We start from the raw sequence: 17100 nt of genomic DNA on the forward strand, positions 1-17100 counted from the left end.
CGCGGCCGGCCCTCCAAACAGGTCTCCGACGACTTTCTGGTTGCTTTTTTTTTATATACAAGTCTTTGTTTTCATCTTTTTTCTTCGCATAACACTCTAATGTGGTTTGAGAAATATTGAACTGTGTTGGTGTTTTCTTATAGTCTATTCTTCCAGTTATTACAGCTGCTACAGCCTCTTCCATGGATATAAATAATATTTGAGTTATGTAAAAATGATGCTTAGCATACAATCAAGAGGATGGAAATGATTTAGTTTAACTGTAATTAACGAATATTTGTAACTGTAATTAACAAATATTTAATATTTTAGTTTAACTGTAACTAACAAATATTTAATTATTTATGAGATATTAACATCTCCGTATTGCGGATACATGCAAGAAAAACACTCGAAACAGAAGATGCAGGAACACTGCGCGTAATGGCGTCGAAACATTGTTCGATACTTCGCCTCAACCTTTCGATATGGTCCTAACAATATCTGAGAGATAGCACATATGCTCCATTATGCTTCACTAACCCGTTCAGACACAGGCTCCTCTACATTAAAGTTTTTTTTTTTTAAAAACGACTTCCATGTGGCCTCCTTGTTATAATTAGGAGTAAAGAGTTACCTTTCTCTGGAGAACGGCCAGATAGCAACCCTCTTCTTCGAAGTTATAGTGATCTTCGCCATTGGGGCCCATATCAGGGAGTGTACCAACTTCGAACAGATCGCAGGGTGGCACCTGAAAGCAAGGAAAAGTGACCCTCGATTTTTGTTGCAAAACACTGGGTTGTGTTTCGAATCTACCATTCTGTATGATGGAAGGTTCTTTTTTTAGATAAAGTATTCTTCCTCTATGTTTTATATGTTACATATTGACAGGCATTGTGAAAGAAAAGCTGGCCAAGGTCTCGTGAAAGGAAAATATTAGCATTTCTTATGTTTACCCTTTATTTTATAACACAGGCATAATAAAAGTTAAGAAATGATTCTCAAATTGCGATTATGGCTCCGCATCAGCTGTAGAATATTTCAGAGCAAATGAAAATTTGTATCGGATCCGGACTCGAAACGGCTTTTCTCCTTTCGCAAGAGGTCTCCTTACTCATTATTTTTTTTTTTTTTTGGTCGTGGAGGTCATCACATGACACCCATTGAAGTTCATCGTTGATCCGTTCACTCAGTTTTTCATTTATTTATTTATTCATTTTTTACATAGAGCAGACAGCTCTCTGACCGAACACGCTGAGCTGTCGAGCCGGCAATCGGAGCACGCTTCCAGGAGCAGCCCAAACCTCCATTTGTCCTGGTGTCTACATTCCCTAGTGCTCGCACTACACTACGTAATTCCTGCTCAGTTTGAAACACAGTGTTTTTTGATGTCACATTGCCCTACTATGACGTGAAATACTGCACTGTAGCAGTGTGTCCGTGTTGTACTGTATAGTCCGAAGAAACGTTCCTTAGGGCATGCATACATTTCTCAACCTGTGTGGGATTTGAGCTGTTGCTGGAAGCATGCTCGGGTAGCCAAAATGGTTAAGACGACAAGCGGAAAATTCGGGTTACAGTCTGGGTCAGGCACAAATTTTCTTTAGTTCTGAAATATTCTACAGATGATGCGGAACCATAATCACAATTTGCAAATCATTTTTTAATTGAAATGCGGCTATTGATCGTCAATGCAGTGTCTGTTCCTTCGAACGTGCTAAACAACATTGCTTAGAACTTTATAGTTCAACACCGACACTGCACTATCGTACAGTAAACAAAGTTACATAAACTCAGAGTCATAGTTGAGACGCAGTAGTCAGATTAAATGGTTGACTATGTTATCTGAAGGCTAAGTCACTGATTCCTGGTTACTAATAAATAAATCTTTTACACAGGAATATTACTGAGCTAATTACTGGTGTCAGCAAAGCTCATAGTCATTCAATGGGCAGGCGGGAGCGCACGTTAATGAATTAAAACCAAAGGTTCCAATGTCCTAGAAAGTGGCATGATTTTGAAACTACGTAGACGCAAAAATAAACTGTAGCAATTCACACACAACTGAGCTCACTACAAGTAGATTGTGCATGCAGTAAGCTCCATTTATCAGTATTACGGCGTTAGAGCCAGCTGCACACAAATCACTGACATGAAGTAGCGCGTGGACTGTCCGCGCGCTTCTCCTGCGTCCGATTCTTAGAGCATCTCGTTAGCAAGCGCCTAAAAATTGCCTCCCTTTGCAAAACTTTTCGCTTGGCGGAGGGAAGTCCTACAGTGTCACGGCCCTTCGAGCAAAGCATATTCCTAACTTAGCGTAAAATACGACCTTCGTGAAAGTATTGATACTAGCGGTGACGCTCGATATCTATGTACTGAGCAATCTACCGACATTAATTTGGTATTTCGAAATACGACACTTTTTAACATCGCAGGAATGTCCTAATTTCGTAAGTATTATGATTTCCGGACCCAAGAGCTTCTAGTAAATTCGAACAGAATAATGGAATGGACAGTGTCTTGAAAGGAGGATATAAGATGAACATCAACAGAAGCAAAACTAGGATAATGGAATGTAGTCGAATTAAGTCGGGTGATGCTGAGGGAATTAGATTAGGAAATGAGACACTTAAATTAGTAAAGGAGTTTTGCTATTTGGGGAGCAAAATAACTGATGATGGTCGAATTAGAGAGGGTATAAAATATAGGCTGGCAATGGCAAGGAAAGTGTTTCTGAAGAAGAGAAATTTGTTAACATCGAGTATAGATTTGAGTGCCAGGAAATCGTTTCTGAAAGTATTTGTATGGAGTGTAGCCACGTATGGAAGTGAAACATGAACGATAAATAGTTTGGACAAGAAGAGAATAGAAGCTTTCGAAATGTGGTGCTACAGAAGAATGCTGAAGATTAGATGGGTAGATCACATAACTAATGAGGAGGTTGTTGATGTTGTTGTGGTCTTCAGTCCCGAGACTGGTTTGATGCAGCTCTCCATGCTACTCTATCCTGTGCAAGCTTCTTCATCTCCCAGTACCTACTGCAACCTATATCCTTCTGTATCTGTTTAGTGTATTCATCTCTTGGTCTCCCCCTACGATTTTTACCCTCCACGCTGCCCTACTATACCAAATCGGTGATCCCTTGATGCCTCAGAACATGTCATACCAACCGATCCCTTCTTCTAGTCAAGTTGTGCCACAAACTTCTCTTCTGCCCAATCCTATTCAATACCTCCTCATTAGTTATATGATCTACCCATCTAATCTTCAGCATTCTTCTGTAGCACCACAATTCGAAACCTTCTATTCTCTTCTTGTCTAGACTATTTATTGTCCATGTTTCACTTCCATACATGGCTACACTCCATACAAATACTTTCAGAAACGACTTCCTGACACTTAAATCTATACTCGATGTTAACAAATTTCTCTTCTTCAGAAACGCTTTCCTTGCCATTGCCAGTCTACATTTTATATCCTCTCTACTTCTACCATCATCAGTTATTTTGATCCCCAAATAGCAAAACTCCTGAACTACTTTAAGTGTCTCATTTCCTAATCTAATTCCCTCAGCATCACCCGACTTAATTCGACTACATTCCATTATCCTCGTTTTGCTTTTGTTGATGTTCATCTTATATTCTCCTTTCGAGACACTGTCCATTCCGTTCAACTGCTCTTCCAAGTCCTTTGCTGTCTCTGACAGAATTACAATGTCATCGGCGAACCTCAAAGTTTTTATTTCTTCTCCATGGATTTTAATACCTACTCCGAATTTTTCTTTTGTTTCCTTCACTGCTTGCTCAATATACAGATTGAATAACATCGGGGAGAGGCTACAACCCTGTCTCACTCCCTTCCCAACCACTTTTTCCCTTTCATGCCCATCGACTCTTATAACTGCCATCTGGTTTCTGTACAAATTGTAAATAGCCTTTCGCTCCCTGTATTTTACCCCCGCCACCTTCAGAATTGTAAAGCGAGTGGTTGGTTCTGAGCACTATGCGACTTAACTTCTGAGGTCATCAGTCCCCTAGAACTTAGAACTAATTAAACCTAACTAACCTAAGGACATCACACAGATCCATGCCCGAGGCAGGATTCAAACCTGCGACCGTAGCGGTCGCTCGGTTCCAGACTGTAGCGCCTAGAACCGCACGGTCATGGAAAGAGAGTATTCCAGTCAACATTGTCAAAAGATTTCTCTAAGTCTACAAATGCTAGAAACGTAGGTTTGTCTTTCCTTAATCTAGCTTCTAAGATGAGTCGTAGGGTCAGTATTGCCTCACGTGTTCCAATATTTCTACGAAATCCAAACTGATCTTCCCCGAGGTCGGCTTCTACCAGTTTTTCCATTCGTCTGTAAAGAATTCGCGTTAGTATTTTGCATCCATGACTTATTAAACTGATTGTTCGGTAATTTTCACATCTCTCAGCACCTGCTTTCTTTGGGATTGGAATTATTATATTCTTCTTGAAGTCTGAGGGTATTTTGCCTGTCTCATACATCTTGCTCACCAGATGGTAGAGGTTTGTCAGGAATGGCTCTCCCAAGGCCGTCAGTAGTTCTGATGGAATGTTGTCTACTGCCGGGCCTTGTTTCGACTCAGGTCTTTCAGTGCTCTATCAAACTCTTCACGCAGTATAGTATCTCCCATTTCATCTTCATCTACATCCTCTTCCATTTCCATAATATTGTCCTCTAGAACATTGAATGGGATTGGGGAGAAGAGGAGTTTGGGGCATAACTTGACAAGAAGAAGGGATCGGTTGGTAGGACATGTTCTGAGGCATCAAGGGATCACCAATTTAGTATTGTAAGGCAGCGTGGAGGGTAAAAATCGTAGAGGGAGACCTAAAGATGAATACACTAAGCAGATTCAGAATGATGTAGGTTGCAGTAGGTACTGGGAGATGTAAAAGCTTGCACAGGATAGATTAGCATGGAGAGCTGCATCAAACCAGTCTTAGGACTGAAGAACACAACAACAACAACAACAACAACACACTTGGATAGTAACCTGGACAATCGATTCTGGCGGTGTATAAAGTTCTGTTTTGTCTGTTCCTGGTAACATACTCTTTGGCTGCAGTTGTACTGAAAAATCTGACCTATATACTAATAGTTATAAAAATATGCAATGTATGTGGAACTTTTTTATATTATTTAAAATGAATGCAAACGAAGAAACAAGTTCCCCAAGTTTTTAAAGAAAACTGAGCAGAAGAACGCTGTGTCCCTCACCTGTGAAAGAATAACTCTGAACATTATTTCAGCAAACACTCTAGAAAAAGTTAATTATCTACAGGATACTGCATCGTCATTGCACTGTGTATCACTGAATGGCCAAAACGGCAACACAGTTACAGCTGCAGGTAGCCTATCTAACGACTTCCAGGGTCAGTAAAAATTTCGTTCTCAGTCCTTCATATAATTATTGATCGTATTTTAAAATTTAATATACTGTCATAATCTGCTGATGAAGAGGTATCACCTTACGTTAAAGGTTTAACAATATTACAACTAGAAATGGTTCAAGTGGCTCCAAGCAATATGTGACTTACCATCTGAGGTCATCAGTCACCAAGACTGAGAACTACTTAAACCTAACTAACCTATGGACATCACACACATCCATGCCCACGGCAGGATTCGAACCTGCGACGTAGCAGGCGCACGGTTCCGGGCTGAAGTGCCTAGAACCACTCGGCCACAGCGGCCCGAATTACAATTAGAAACTGCGTAAATGTATTGAGGTAGTGTGCCTCACAGCCCGCAAATTACACATACTATATTCATCTACATCTACATCTGTATGGATACTCTGCAAATCACACGTAAGTGCCTGGCAGAGGGTTCATCGAATCACCTTCACAATAATTATTATTCCAGTTTCGAACAGCGTGCGGAAGAAACGAACACCTATATCTTTCCGTGCGAGCTCTGATTTCCCTTCATTAATTATCATGATCGTTTGTCCCTATGTAGGTCGGCGTCAACAAAATATTTTCGCATTTGGAGGAAAAAGTTGGGACTGAAGTTTCGTGAGAAGATTCCGCCGCAACGAAAAACACCAAATCGTGTATTATGTTAGTGATACTCTCTCCCCTATTTCGCGTTAGTAAAAAATGCGCTGCTTTTCTTTGAACTTCCTCTATGTAGTACACTTTAGTAGATCTGATACATTTTCTAAGTGTTCTGCCAATAAAACGCAATCTCTGGTTTGCCTTCGCCACAACATTTTCTATGCGTTATTTACAATTTAAGTTGTTCGTAATTGTTATTCCAAGGTATTTAGTAGAATTTACGGCCTTTAGATTTCACTGATTTATCATGTAACCGAAGTTTAACGGATTCCTTTTTGGCACTCATGTGGATGACCACACACTTTTCGTTATTTAGGGTCAACTGCCAATTTTCGCACCATTATGATATCTTTTCTAAATCGTTTTGCAATTTGTTTTGATCTTCTGATGACTTTATTAGTCCATAAACGACAGCGTCATCTGCAAACAACCTAAGACGTTTGCTCAGATTGTCTCCTAAATCGTTTATATACATAACGAACAGCACACGGCCTATAAAGCTACCTTGGGGAACGCCAGAAATCACCTCTCTTTTACTCGATGACTTTCCATGAGTTACTAGAAGAAATCATGAATCTAGTTACGTAACTGGAACGATATTCCATGAGCACCCAATTTGACTAAAAGACGTTTGTGAGGTACAGTGTTAAAAGCTTTCTGGAAATCTAGAAATACGGAATCAATTTGAAATCCCTCGTCAATAGCACTCAACACTTAATGCGAATAAAGAGCTAGTTGTGTTTTACAGGAACGATGTTTTCTGAATCCGAGTTGATTGTGTGTCAATGGACAGTTCTCTTCGAGGTAATACATAACGTTCGAACACAATATATGCTCCAGAATCCTGCTGCATATCGACGTTAATGATATGGACCTGTAATATTCACCTAGCATTTGAGGATTGGAGCACTTAGTGAGTTTCAACAAAAGTTAAGCATAATTTCAAACCACTTCTAAATGTGTTCTCACTGACACCCACCTCCCCCAAATAATCAAACAAAGTTAGTTAATCACTTATTACATTTTCGCTTTTCAGACATTAAAACTTCAGCATGATACATGGCGTTTTAATCTGTTGCTTCTTTTCTACTGATTATTTTGGCAACACTTTTACAGAGAGCACCCACTTCTGTCACTCAATGTATCTGCAAAATTATATCACTGTGCGAAACACTCATAGTTCAGGAGATAAACCATCATAAACACTGAGATGCCTAAAAAACTCCGTTTTATTAAAATAGAGCGTAAATTACCCACAGTATAGTAGGCTAGTGTTTGATAATGAGAGCACTTAGTGACTCCCAACGAACATTAAACTTAATATCGAACCTTTTATAAATTTTCATTTTGTAACTTCATTTTGTTATGATCAAGCCTAAAATAAACGGCTTGACATTATGCCCAATTCGCGAGAAAGGTCTTGCGTGAACAAATAAAGGAATTGAAGGTGTTATCACTTTTTTGGTTTACCATTTTTGGTTCTGAGTTTTTCATTATTTATGGATGAATAATCCGAAACAAATAAAAGCAAAAAAAATCTGGGTTTTCCATCTTAAAGCATAAAGGTTTTGCGTGCCTTAACATTTAATGCAGTAACTCATTTGTAAAGTAATCGGACGTTTGATGGTGTTTTACACGTGACTGTTCGAATCTTTAAAGAATCTGGGGTGGGGAGGGTAGGTACTGGTAAAGCTTATAAGGTAATAGGTATCAAAGAGCATAGCTTACAGAAATAAGTGGCGCGCCTGAAAAGTGTAGCGCAGTTGCAACTACATTTTTTCACGTTCATTACATCATTCCCAAGTTTGCCACCGCAGTAACAAAAGGCAAACACGGAAACATCTGAGTACAGTAAAAAACAAAGGGCTAATATATACGGATTCGATGATTAAATTAGTTCATAATTATGTTCATGTAAATGACTAACGGTTAATTTATTTACTCAGATTGCAATTTGGTGGGGCTCACTTCATAAGTACACAGAATTTTCTACACTGTAATTTTTCTTATATTTTAGCACTATAAGTTCGTACTGGTAGTTTCCAAATTAAATTAAATTATATTGTATAATAATGAATAAAATTTCGTTTTGTATGTTTGTCAATGAATAAAGAGAAATTAATGAGAAGACGAAGTTTGATCTTATTTGGAGAATTTTACATAGTGAGTGGGGACTGATAAAATGTTTTTAGAGCACGAAATTAATAACATTCTGGAGCAGAGAAACAACCAAAAAGAGCCTGAAAAGAAACAAAACTCAAATATCAGGACTAAAAGAGAGACAGAGAACATTTGTAAGAATAAACTACTACATTTAAAAGTATGCCTTCAGAGTAAATGTAAGACATGACAGCGTGAACAGTATAACGAAGATGATAACACGAAGAGAAGATGAAAGAATAGTGGGAAACTAAGAAATAACAAGAAAGAAGAAGAACTGAAATTGGACTGGGAATTTCGTTGGGCAACATGGGAATAAAAATGGAAATACATAATGGAGGACTTTTTATCTCCTGTGGTCTTACATATGACTACTACTGATACTTATGATTGAGGGTGATTTGAAGGTGATTGGAGTAGAATGTTTTGCACAAATTTATTTCTATCCACCAAATGAATTATGAAGAACTTTCGCACTTCTTCCCAACATAACTTACACGAAATATTCAGCACCAAGCGTCGACTACAACAAGAGCCAAGGCCCACCTGGAGGTCCTGGAAGAGGTGGTCTGGGGGCGGCACCCCGGGCTGCAGGGGCCTCCCACGCTCCTCGGCGTGCCGCTCCAGCGCCGCGTGGTTCACCTCGCGCACCAGCCTGGACACCATGTCACTGTTCTCCGCAGCCACGATAGAGTGCGTCTCGTACAGCACCACCTGGATCTGAAACGCCACACACGATCTCGTGACATAATCAACTATTGATATCTGTGTAGAGAAAACCAACTGGTACGAGTGGGACAGAGAAAATGCAGCTGTCTTCTAAGATATAGTACGGAGGGAGGAGGAGGGGGAGAGACTACAGCTGCCTCGGTGGAGACAATACCATTTCAGCTGATATGACGCGTGAGCTGTAAGGCTTGTGTGTTTGGTTGGAGCAATATCTTTTCTTAATTCTGAATCCCGAAGACTGCACAACTTATTTTCAGAAATCACTTCAACGTTGCTCATCTACATCTACATGAATACTCCGCAAATCACATTTAAGTGCCTGGCAGAGGGTTCATCGAACCACTTACACAATTCTCTATTATCCCAATCTCGTATAGCGCGCGGGAAGAATGAGCACCTATATCTTTCTGTACGAGCTCTGATGTCCCTTATTTTATGTTGGTGATCGTTCCTCCCTATGTAAGTCGGTGTCAACAAAATATTTTCGCATTCGGAGGAGAAAGTTGGTGATTGGAATTTCGTGAGAAGATTCCGTCGCAACGAAAAACGCGTTTCTTTTAATAATGTCCATCCCAAATCCTGTATCATTTCTGTGACACTCTCGCTATTTCGCGATAATACAAAACGTGCTGCCTTTGTTTGAACTTTTTCGATGTACCCCGTCAGTCCTACCTAGTAAGGATACCACACCGCGCAACAGTATTCTAAAAGAGGACGGACAAGCGTAGTGTAGGCAGTCTCCTTAGTAGGTCTGTTACATTTTCTAAGCATCCTGCCAATTAAATTCAGTCTTTGGTTAGCCTTCCCCACAACATTTTCTGTGTGTTCCTTCCAATTTAAATTGTTCGTAATTGTAATACCTAGGTATTTAGTTGAATTTACGGCCTTTAGATTTGACTGATTTATCGTGTAACCGACGTTTAACGAGTTCCTTTTAGCACTCATATGAATGACCTCACATTTTTCGTTATTTAAGGTCAACTGCCACTTTTGGCACCATTCCGATATTTCTTCTAAATCGTTTTGCAGTTTGTTTTGATCTTCTGATGACTTTATTAGTCGATAAACGACAGCGTCATCTGCAAACAACCGAAGACGGCTGCTCAGATTGTCTCCCAAATCGTTTATATAGATAAGGAACAGCAAAGGGCCTATAACACTACCTTGAGGAACGCCACAGATCACTTCTGTTTTATTGGATGACTTTCCGTCAATTACTACGAACTGTGACCTCTCTGACAGGAAGTCACAGATCCGATCACATAACTGAGACGATATTCCATAAGCACACAATTTCACTGCGAGCCGTTTGTGTGGTACAGTATCAAAAGCCTTCTGGAAATCAAGAAATACGGAATTGTTTTAGCATCATGTCGTCCGACATTCTGGAAGAGCAATAGAGTGAAAGATCACCCGAACGCCCGAAACCGTGGAAGAGATGAGACAGGAAGTTCTTGCTCGTTAGTGAAGTACTACGCATTGCCATGTAAGTCTTCGTTGTGACCAGTGATCTCTATTGTAGCTGGATCTAGAACTCTGGTCCCTGAGCATACAACTGTAGCGTGACTGCAGAATCCTGTCATCTTCATCATTCGCCCTCTTGCAGTAAGGCAAAACATTTCTATCGATGCCAACGTGATTGAGCAAAATTTACCCAGTCAGATTATAAACCTGACGTCATGGGCTATAACAGTGGGAGAAGCAGCGAATTGTCCGATCAGCCTGAGATTGCAATACTTCATTAAAAGACGCTCACACATCCACAATAATTGCTACTTTCATCTGACTTACGCATTTCGTAATATCTCTCGTAATTTGGTTCCCGCAAATTGTAACAGGGAACTGTTACGTGTGCGTTGTATCTCTGCTGTGCATATCACGCAGAAAATTGACAATCATTTGCAACATCATTTCCGGAGTCTTTTGTCTGTCACTTTGTCGAAGTAGACCACATGCAGTCCCCGTAAGAGCAGATACTTTATTTTACCCATTATGGTTAGAGAACACCGGAGCGGTCTCGTAAAATACGCTGTAAGAAATACTGCAACCGCCACAAGTTATTTTAGAAAAACATTTGTTGTATGTGTCCCCACACAAGTCTTCGTTGCTCATAGAGGTTCAGTTCGAAGCGGGACTCATCTCTGAAGAAAATTCTGCTTCAGTGAATGAGACTGCATGCCTAAGACGAGTTTGGAGATGGCCTCGGCACCGGTGGGATATCAACCAGACTGTCGCCCGCTATCCGGTTCCACAACCAGGAATGACGGTCTGGGGTGCCAGTTCATTTCATAGCAGGACCCGTTCGGTTGCCATCCGCAGCACCATTCTAGCACAACGGTTCGTCGACGATACTATATGCCCCGTTTTGTTACCCTCCATGGAAAACCATCGCAGGTCTACATTTCAACAAGAAAAGAAATGGTTCAAATGGCTTACAGCACTATGGGACTTAACATCTCTGGTCATCGGTCCCCTAGAACTTAGAACTACTTAAACCTAACTAACCTAAGGACATTACACACATCCATGCCCGAGGCAGGATTCGAACCTGCGACCGTAGCAGTAGTGCAGTTCCGGACTGAATCGCCTAGAACCGCTCGGCCACAACGGCCGGCCATTTCAACCAGATAATGTCCGCCAGCACTCAGCGAGAGTTTCTGTTGCCTGCATTCGTGCTTGCCAAACCCTATTTTGAGCAGCAAGGTCAAAGGATCTTTCTCTAATTGCGCCCATCCAGGTCGGGGTTTTGAACCAATAACACGCGGGCCGATACTCGTAACCGCTCGCGTAAGAGCCACAGGTGGACCAACGCGTTACTGACTAGCTCAATTTGTGAAGCTCTTTCTTTTAAATACTTAAATCACTCATTTCTTCTGAAATTTTATTTACTTGTTTGTGCATCACATCTACCACTTTCCGTCCCACTCGGATAATGCGTTCGTGGTGAGTCGTTTCTTTATTTTTTTATATTATTTTTAGAGTGTATTTATTTTATTGCACTCTTTTGCAGCCCATGTCGTTTGTTTGGGCAACGGAAGAATCAATTTCCTGATCGGCCTGTCAACGTCCAGTTCACACAAGATTTTTGAAATGATGCAGCAGAATTATACTGCCTTACTGAAAAGTGAAGCACCGAGAAGACATTGTCGGATGTCACTACAACTTCGTACATGTACAGTCGGTGGCAGAGTTCGGGTGTCACCTCGCCTTATCTTTATGCTGAACTGCACAGTTTTACTGTCTCTGATACAGTATAACGTGCGAGGCGACGAATTGCTACCAACATATTGTCTACAGGGGTGAAGTCGAAAAACTATCTGAGCATTGTTAGACTGCTTTAGATAATTTGTTAGAATATATTGTTGCTGAGTAATTTACCTCTTACATTTATTTGTTGTGTTCGTATAGTAGCGACAAATCACTATTTATCAGGCACTGAACTAATAGATATGAAACAGAGTATCCAGAATTGTCACGAATTAGCAGGATAATATACCCTTTTGCCTTCAAAAAGATCTGTGTCTACGTTCAGACCACAGTCATGCTGAAGTAGCCTTACAGAAAGTAGTATCACAAAAGCACGCAAATGTAGCAGTATGGTTAGATACGTAAAATCCACTAACCAAATTACGTAGCGCCACAATTAAGTCAATACAGTTGACAGAAGCGGAAGGAGCAGGCATTAACGAGTGTGCGATTCTCCAAGTTCTTCACCTACAGATCTACAGGGTACAGAATCAAAGCAGCACCGAGCGAGGTGGCGCAGTGGTTAGACACTGGACTCGCATTCGGAAGGACGACGGTTCAATCCCGCGTCCGGCCATCCTGATTTAGGTTTTCCGTGATTTCCCTAAATCACTCCAGGCAAATGCCGGGATGGTTCCTCTGAAAGGGCACGGCCGACTTCCTTCCCCATCCTTCCCTAATCCGATGAGACCGATGACCACGCTGTCTGGTCTCCTTCCCCAAATCAACCAACCAACCAAAGCAGCGTCAAAACGTATAGGGAACAAGCTGTCTTACGATCTCTTTACTTTATATCTGCCTGCTAGCGGCTCTTTCACACAAGAGAAACAGATCTTGGTTGGTTGGTTGATTTGGGGGAGGAGACCAAACAGCGAGATCATCGGTCCCACCGGATTAGGTAATGATGGGGAAAGAAATGGTTCAAATGGCTCTGAGCACTATGGGACTTAACATCTGAGGTCATCAGTCCCCTAGAACTTAGAACTACTTAAACCTAACTAACCTAAGGAAATCACACACATCCATGCCCGAGGCAGGATTCGAACCTGCGACCGTAGCGGTCGCGCGGTTCCAGACTGAAGCGCCTAGGACCTCTCGGCCACACCGGCCGGCGATGGGGAAAGAAGTCGGCCGTGTACTTTCACAGGAACCATCCCGCCATTTACCTGAAGCGATTTAGGGAAATCACGGGAAACCAAAATCAGTATGGCCGGACGTGGGTTTGAACCGTCGTCCTCCCGAATGCGAGTGCAGTGTGCAAACCACAGCACCATCTCGCTCGGTAAGAAAACTCGACCCCAGCGAGATTAGAACCGAAAATTAAGTATTTCCCTTGAGGGACGAACACTTTACCGCCTTTTTTTAGTTTCCACTTTGATTTTGTCCATTTTTTCTTCTACCAATATTTTTGTCCTTTTTGAAAAAACTAAGCGTTTACTAGCTTTCTTTCTTTTTTGATTTTTTTAAATCTCCTCTGAACAGGAAAGGGAAACTGCCAAAAAAAGAGATCTATTTGCCACCGTCACTTGCGTTCTAAGGTAGAAAAGAACTGCACCTCTTCAGGCGAGCACCTGTCTATGCCTAACCCAAAACAATTAACCTATCAGTAAAGGGAGGGGGGTACAAAAGGAAGAAAGTAGGGGGAGAGAACACACTGAGGAGCGATGAAAATGAAGGCAGTTGTGTTGGGGCTTCTTTTTTATTTTTTTATTTTAATTTTTTGTTTCTTTAACTTTTTATTTTATTTTTATTTTGAATTATTATTGTTGTGGCGTATCGACAAGCGCCATCACGAAGACGAAGAATGCAAGAGCAGAGAAGTCGGTGAGACGACGTCAGCCAATAGCCCGCTAACACGGACCGCGCCACGACAGCAGCGCCCTCAAGCCGAAGAGAATACAAGCGCTCATCCTGCCAGCCTCGGCCGGACAGTACTAGCATAGTATTAGTGGAACACAATAACAGCAGTGACGTGTGATTTATATCAGTTGCTTACATGGACTTTTTATACAGCAAAGGACTTTGATTGTTTGTATTGTTACCCATCGCTTGCAACACCGTTGTAAATTCAAAGTTAAGTATTGTCAATCTTCTTATCTGTAATGAACACTATTAATGTGAGTTTGCTTGAATTGTTGTACAGCATTCCGAGAACGCAACATCCTTTAGGTATCCTATACGAGACGAGTGGGCAGGACCCCACAATCATTATTACATACCAGTGTTCCAGGAGTTGCTCGCGCTTCGGTTGGTGGAACTTCCAACATGTCTTCTTGAAATTTTTATGGAGATTCTTGTCGGCAAAGTACGCATCAGCATCTCATAGATTGTACATTCCAGCTAGAAGGTGGGTCATGAAAAGTGCTCTATAGAAAATTTGAAAAGAAATGTAAGGTTTCGAACAAGTGCACAGTGTCCATCGTCAAGGTACGTCCAATAATCCAGTTCCGATTTTTCGTCGGGACCAAAGAGGTAGCAGACCGTAGGGCCGCGCATCCAATTAACAGCGTTAGTTTTCGTTGCGGGTTAATGTATCACATCCGGGAATAAAAGCGTGTGGAAAGCAATCTGAACAGGTGGCTGTCGGAAAAGGAAAGATAAGACAGGCTCGCGACCCTCCAGGCGTCAGACGACGGACCACATGAGAATCGGTGGGCGTCTCTGTCGCCCACACCACAGTGAACATACTGGGATGTGTCAGCAAGGCGGATACACTGCAAACGAGACTGGTTGACGCGTTGCCATCGACGTTGATATGTCAGGTGGATTGGACGCTTGTGTTGAGAAAGCCCGCATGCACCACTTTCTGTACTCAGCGCCATATGATCTGGGGAAACTTGTGTTCAATGGGTCTCTGGGGCCGATACATTTGTAATGTGTCGTGTTCGCTCTTTGTCCAGAGCATTCGCGGAAGTGGTAAGCAGTGGAGGATGCAACTTAATTTCAGAAAGAACTGCCGAAAGTGATAATTGAGAGGGATGGAATGTCTGATAACACGAGTCGGACTGACATGGAGACTGACATATATTCATGCAAAAGCGAGGCTCATCGGGTAATGGCGCCGGATTATCAGTTGGGAACTAACAAAAAGCACTGTACTTCTGTCTGGCACATGGAGTAAGCCAATCCCATCACGCTACCACGTGAGGGAAAGGGAAGCACGCTTGTACAGACAAAGGATCCCATCACGATGGGTGAAGGTAATCGGGAATGGGAACACTTGTGCAACGTGAGGGATGTGAGAGGTGTGGTAGACATTCACGTATCTTGCATGCTGTACAATGTCGAGGAATCTAAGCGGTGATCAACAAGGAGATGTCTGCTGTTTGTTGCCGCCGAACGACGAGGAGCATTCTTAAAATCGATGCCAGAGCGGCGGGCGGTGGTGGCCAGTTAGAAGAATGACACATCTCTGCCGGCCAGGGTGGCCGAGCGGTTCTAGGCGCTACAGTCTGGAACCGCGCGACCGCTACGGTCGCAGGTTCAATTACTGCCTCGGGCATGGATCTACATCTACATCTACATTTATACTCCGCAAGCCACCCAACGGTATGTGGCGGAGGGCACTTTACGTGCCACTGTCATTACCTCCCTTTTCTGTTCCAGTCGCGTATGGTTCGCGGGAATAACGACTGTCTGAAAGCCTCCGTGCGCGCTCGAATCTCTCTAATTTTACATTCGTGATCTCCTCGGGAGGTATAAGTAGGGGGAAGCAATATATTCGATACCTCATCCAGAAACGCACCCTCTCGAAACCTGGCGAGCAAGCTACACCGCGATGCAGAGCGCCTCTCTTGCAGAGTCTGCCACTTGAGTTTGCTAAACATCTCCGTAACGCTATCACGGTTACCAAATAACCCTGTGACAAAACGAGCCACTCTTCTTTGGATCTTCTCTATCTCCTCCGTCAACCTGATCTGGTACGGAATCCACACTGATGAGCAATACTCAACTATAGGTCGAACGAGTGTTTTGTAAGCCACCTCCTTTGTTGATAGACCACATTTTCTAAGGACTCTCCCAATGAATCTCAACCTGGTATCCGCCTTAATTTTATATGATCATGCCACTTCAAATCGTTCCGCACGCATACTCCCAGATATTTTACAGAAGTAACTGCTACCAGTGTTTGTTCCGCTATCATGTAATCATACAATAAAGGATCCTTCTTTCTATGTATTCGCAACACATTACATTTGTCTATGTTAAGGGTCAGTTGCCAATCCCTGCACCAAGTGCCTATCCGCTGCAGATCTTCCTGCATTTCGTTGCAATTTTCTAATGCTGCAACTTCTCTGTATACCACAGCATCATCCGCGAAAAGCCGCATGGAACTTCCGACACTATCTACTAGGTCATTTATATATATTGTGAAAAGCAATGGTCCCATAACACTCCCCTGTGGCACGCTAGAGGTTACTTTAACGTCTGTAGACGTCTCTCGATTGATAACAACATGCTGTGTTCTGTTTGCTAAAAATTCTTCAATCCAGCCACACAGCTGGTCTGATATTCCGTAGGCTCTTATTTTGTTTATCAGGCGACAGTGCGGAAATGTATCGAACGCCTTCCGGAAGTCAAGGATAATAGCATCTACCTGGGAGCCTGTATCTAATATTTTCTAGGTCTCATGAACAAATAAAGAGAGTTGGGTCTCACACGATCGCTGTTTCCGGAATCCATGTTGATTCCTACAGAGTAGATTCTGGGTTTCCAAAAACGACATGATACTCGAGCAAACAGCATGTTCTAAAATTCTACAACAGATCGACGTCAGAGATATAGGTCTATAGTTTTGCGCATCTGCTCGGCGACCCTTCTTGAAGACTGGGACTACCTGTGCTCTTTTCCAATCATTTGGAACCTTCCGTTCCTCTAGAGACTTGCGGTACACGGCTG

At 42.1% G+C, this 17100-nt stretch overlaps 1 protein-coding gene across 1 annotated transcript in view; it reads right to left on the reverse strand.

The window, feature by feature from the left end:
• LOC126095474 (putative methyltransferase NSUN7) overlaps positions 1-17100 on the reverse strand; it is a 165775-nt gene that overhangs the window by 11926 nt on the left and 136749 nt on the right. Inside the window, exons 8-9 of the mRNA XM_049910263.1 lie at positions 8773-8946; positions 617-730 (exon numbers count right to left, since the gene is read on the reverse strand). Coding sequence (XP_049766220.1) covers positions 617-730; positions 8773-8946 — 288 coding nt within the window. The remainder of the gene's footprint in view (positions 1-616; positions 731-8772; positions 8947-17100) is intronic.

This window comes from Schistocerca cancellata, chromosome 8 (genome assembly GCF_023864275.1).
Source record: "Schistocerca cancellata isolate TAMUIC-IGC-003103 chromosome 8, iqSchCanc2.1, whole genome shotgun sequence".
NCBI classification, from domain to species: domain Eukaryota; kingdom Metazoa; phylum Arthropoda; class Insecta; order Orthoptera; family Acrididae; genus Schistocerca; species Schistocerca cancellata.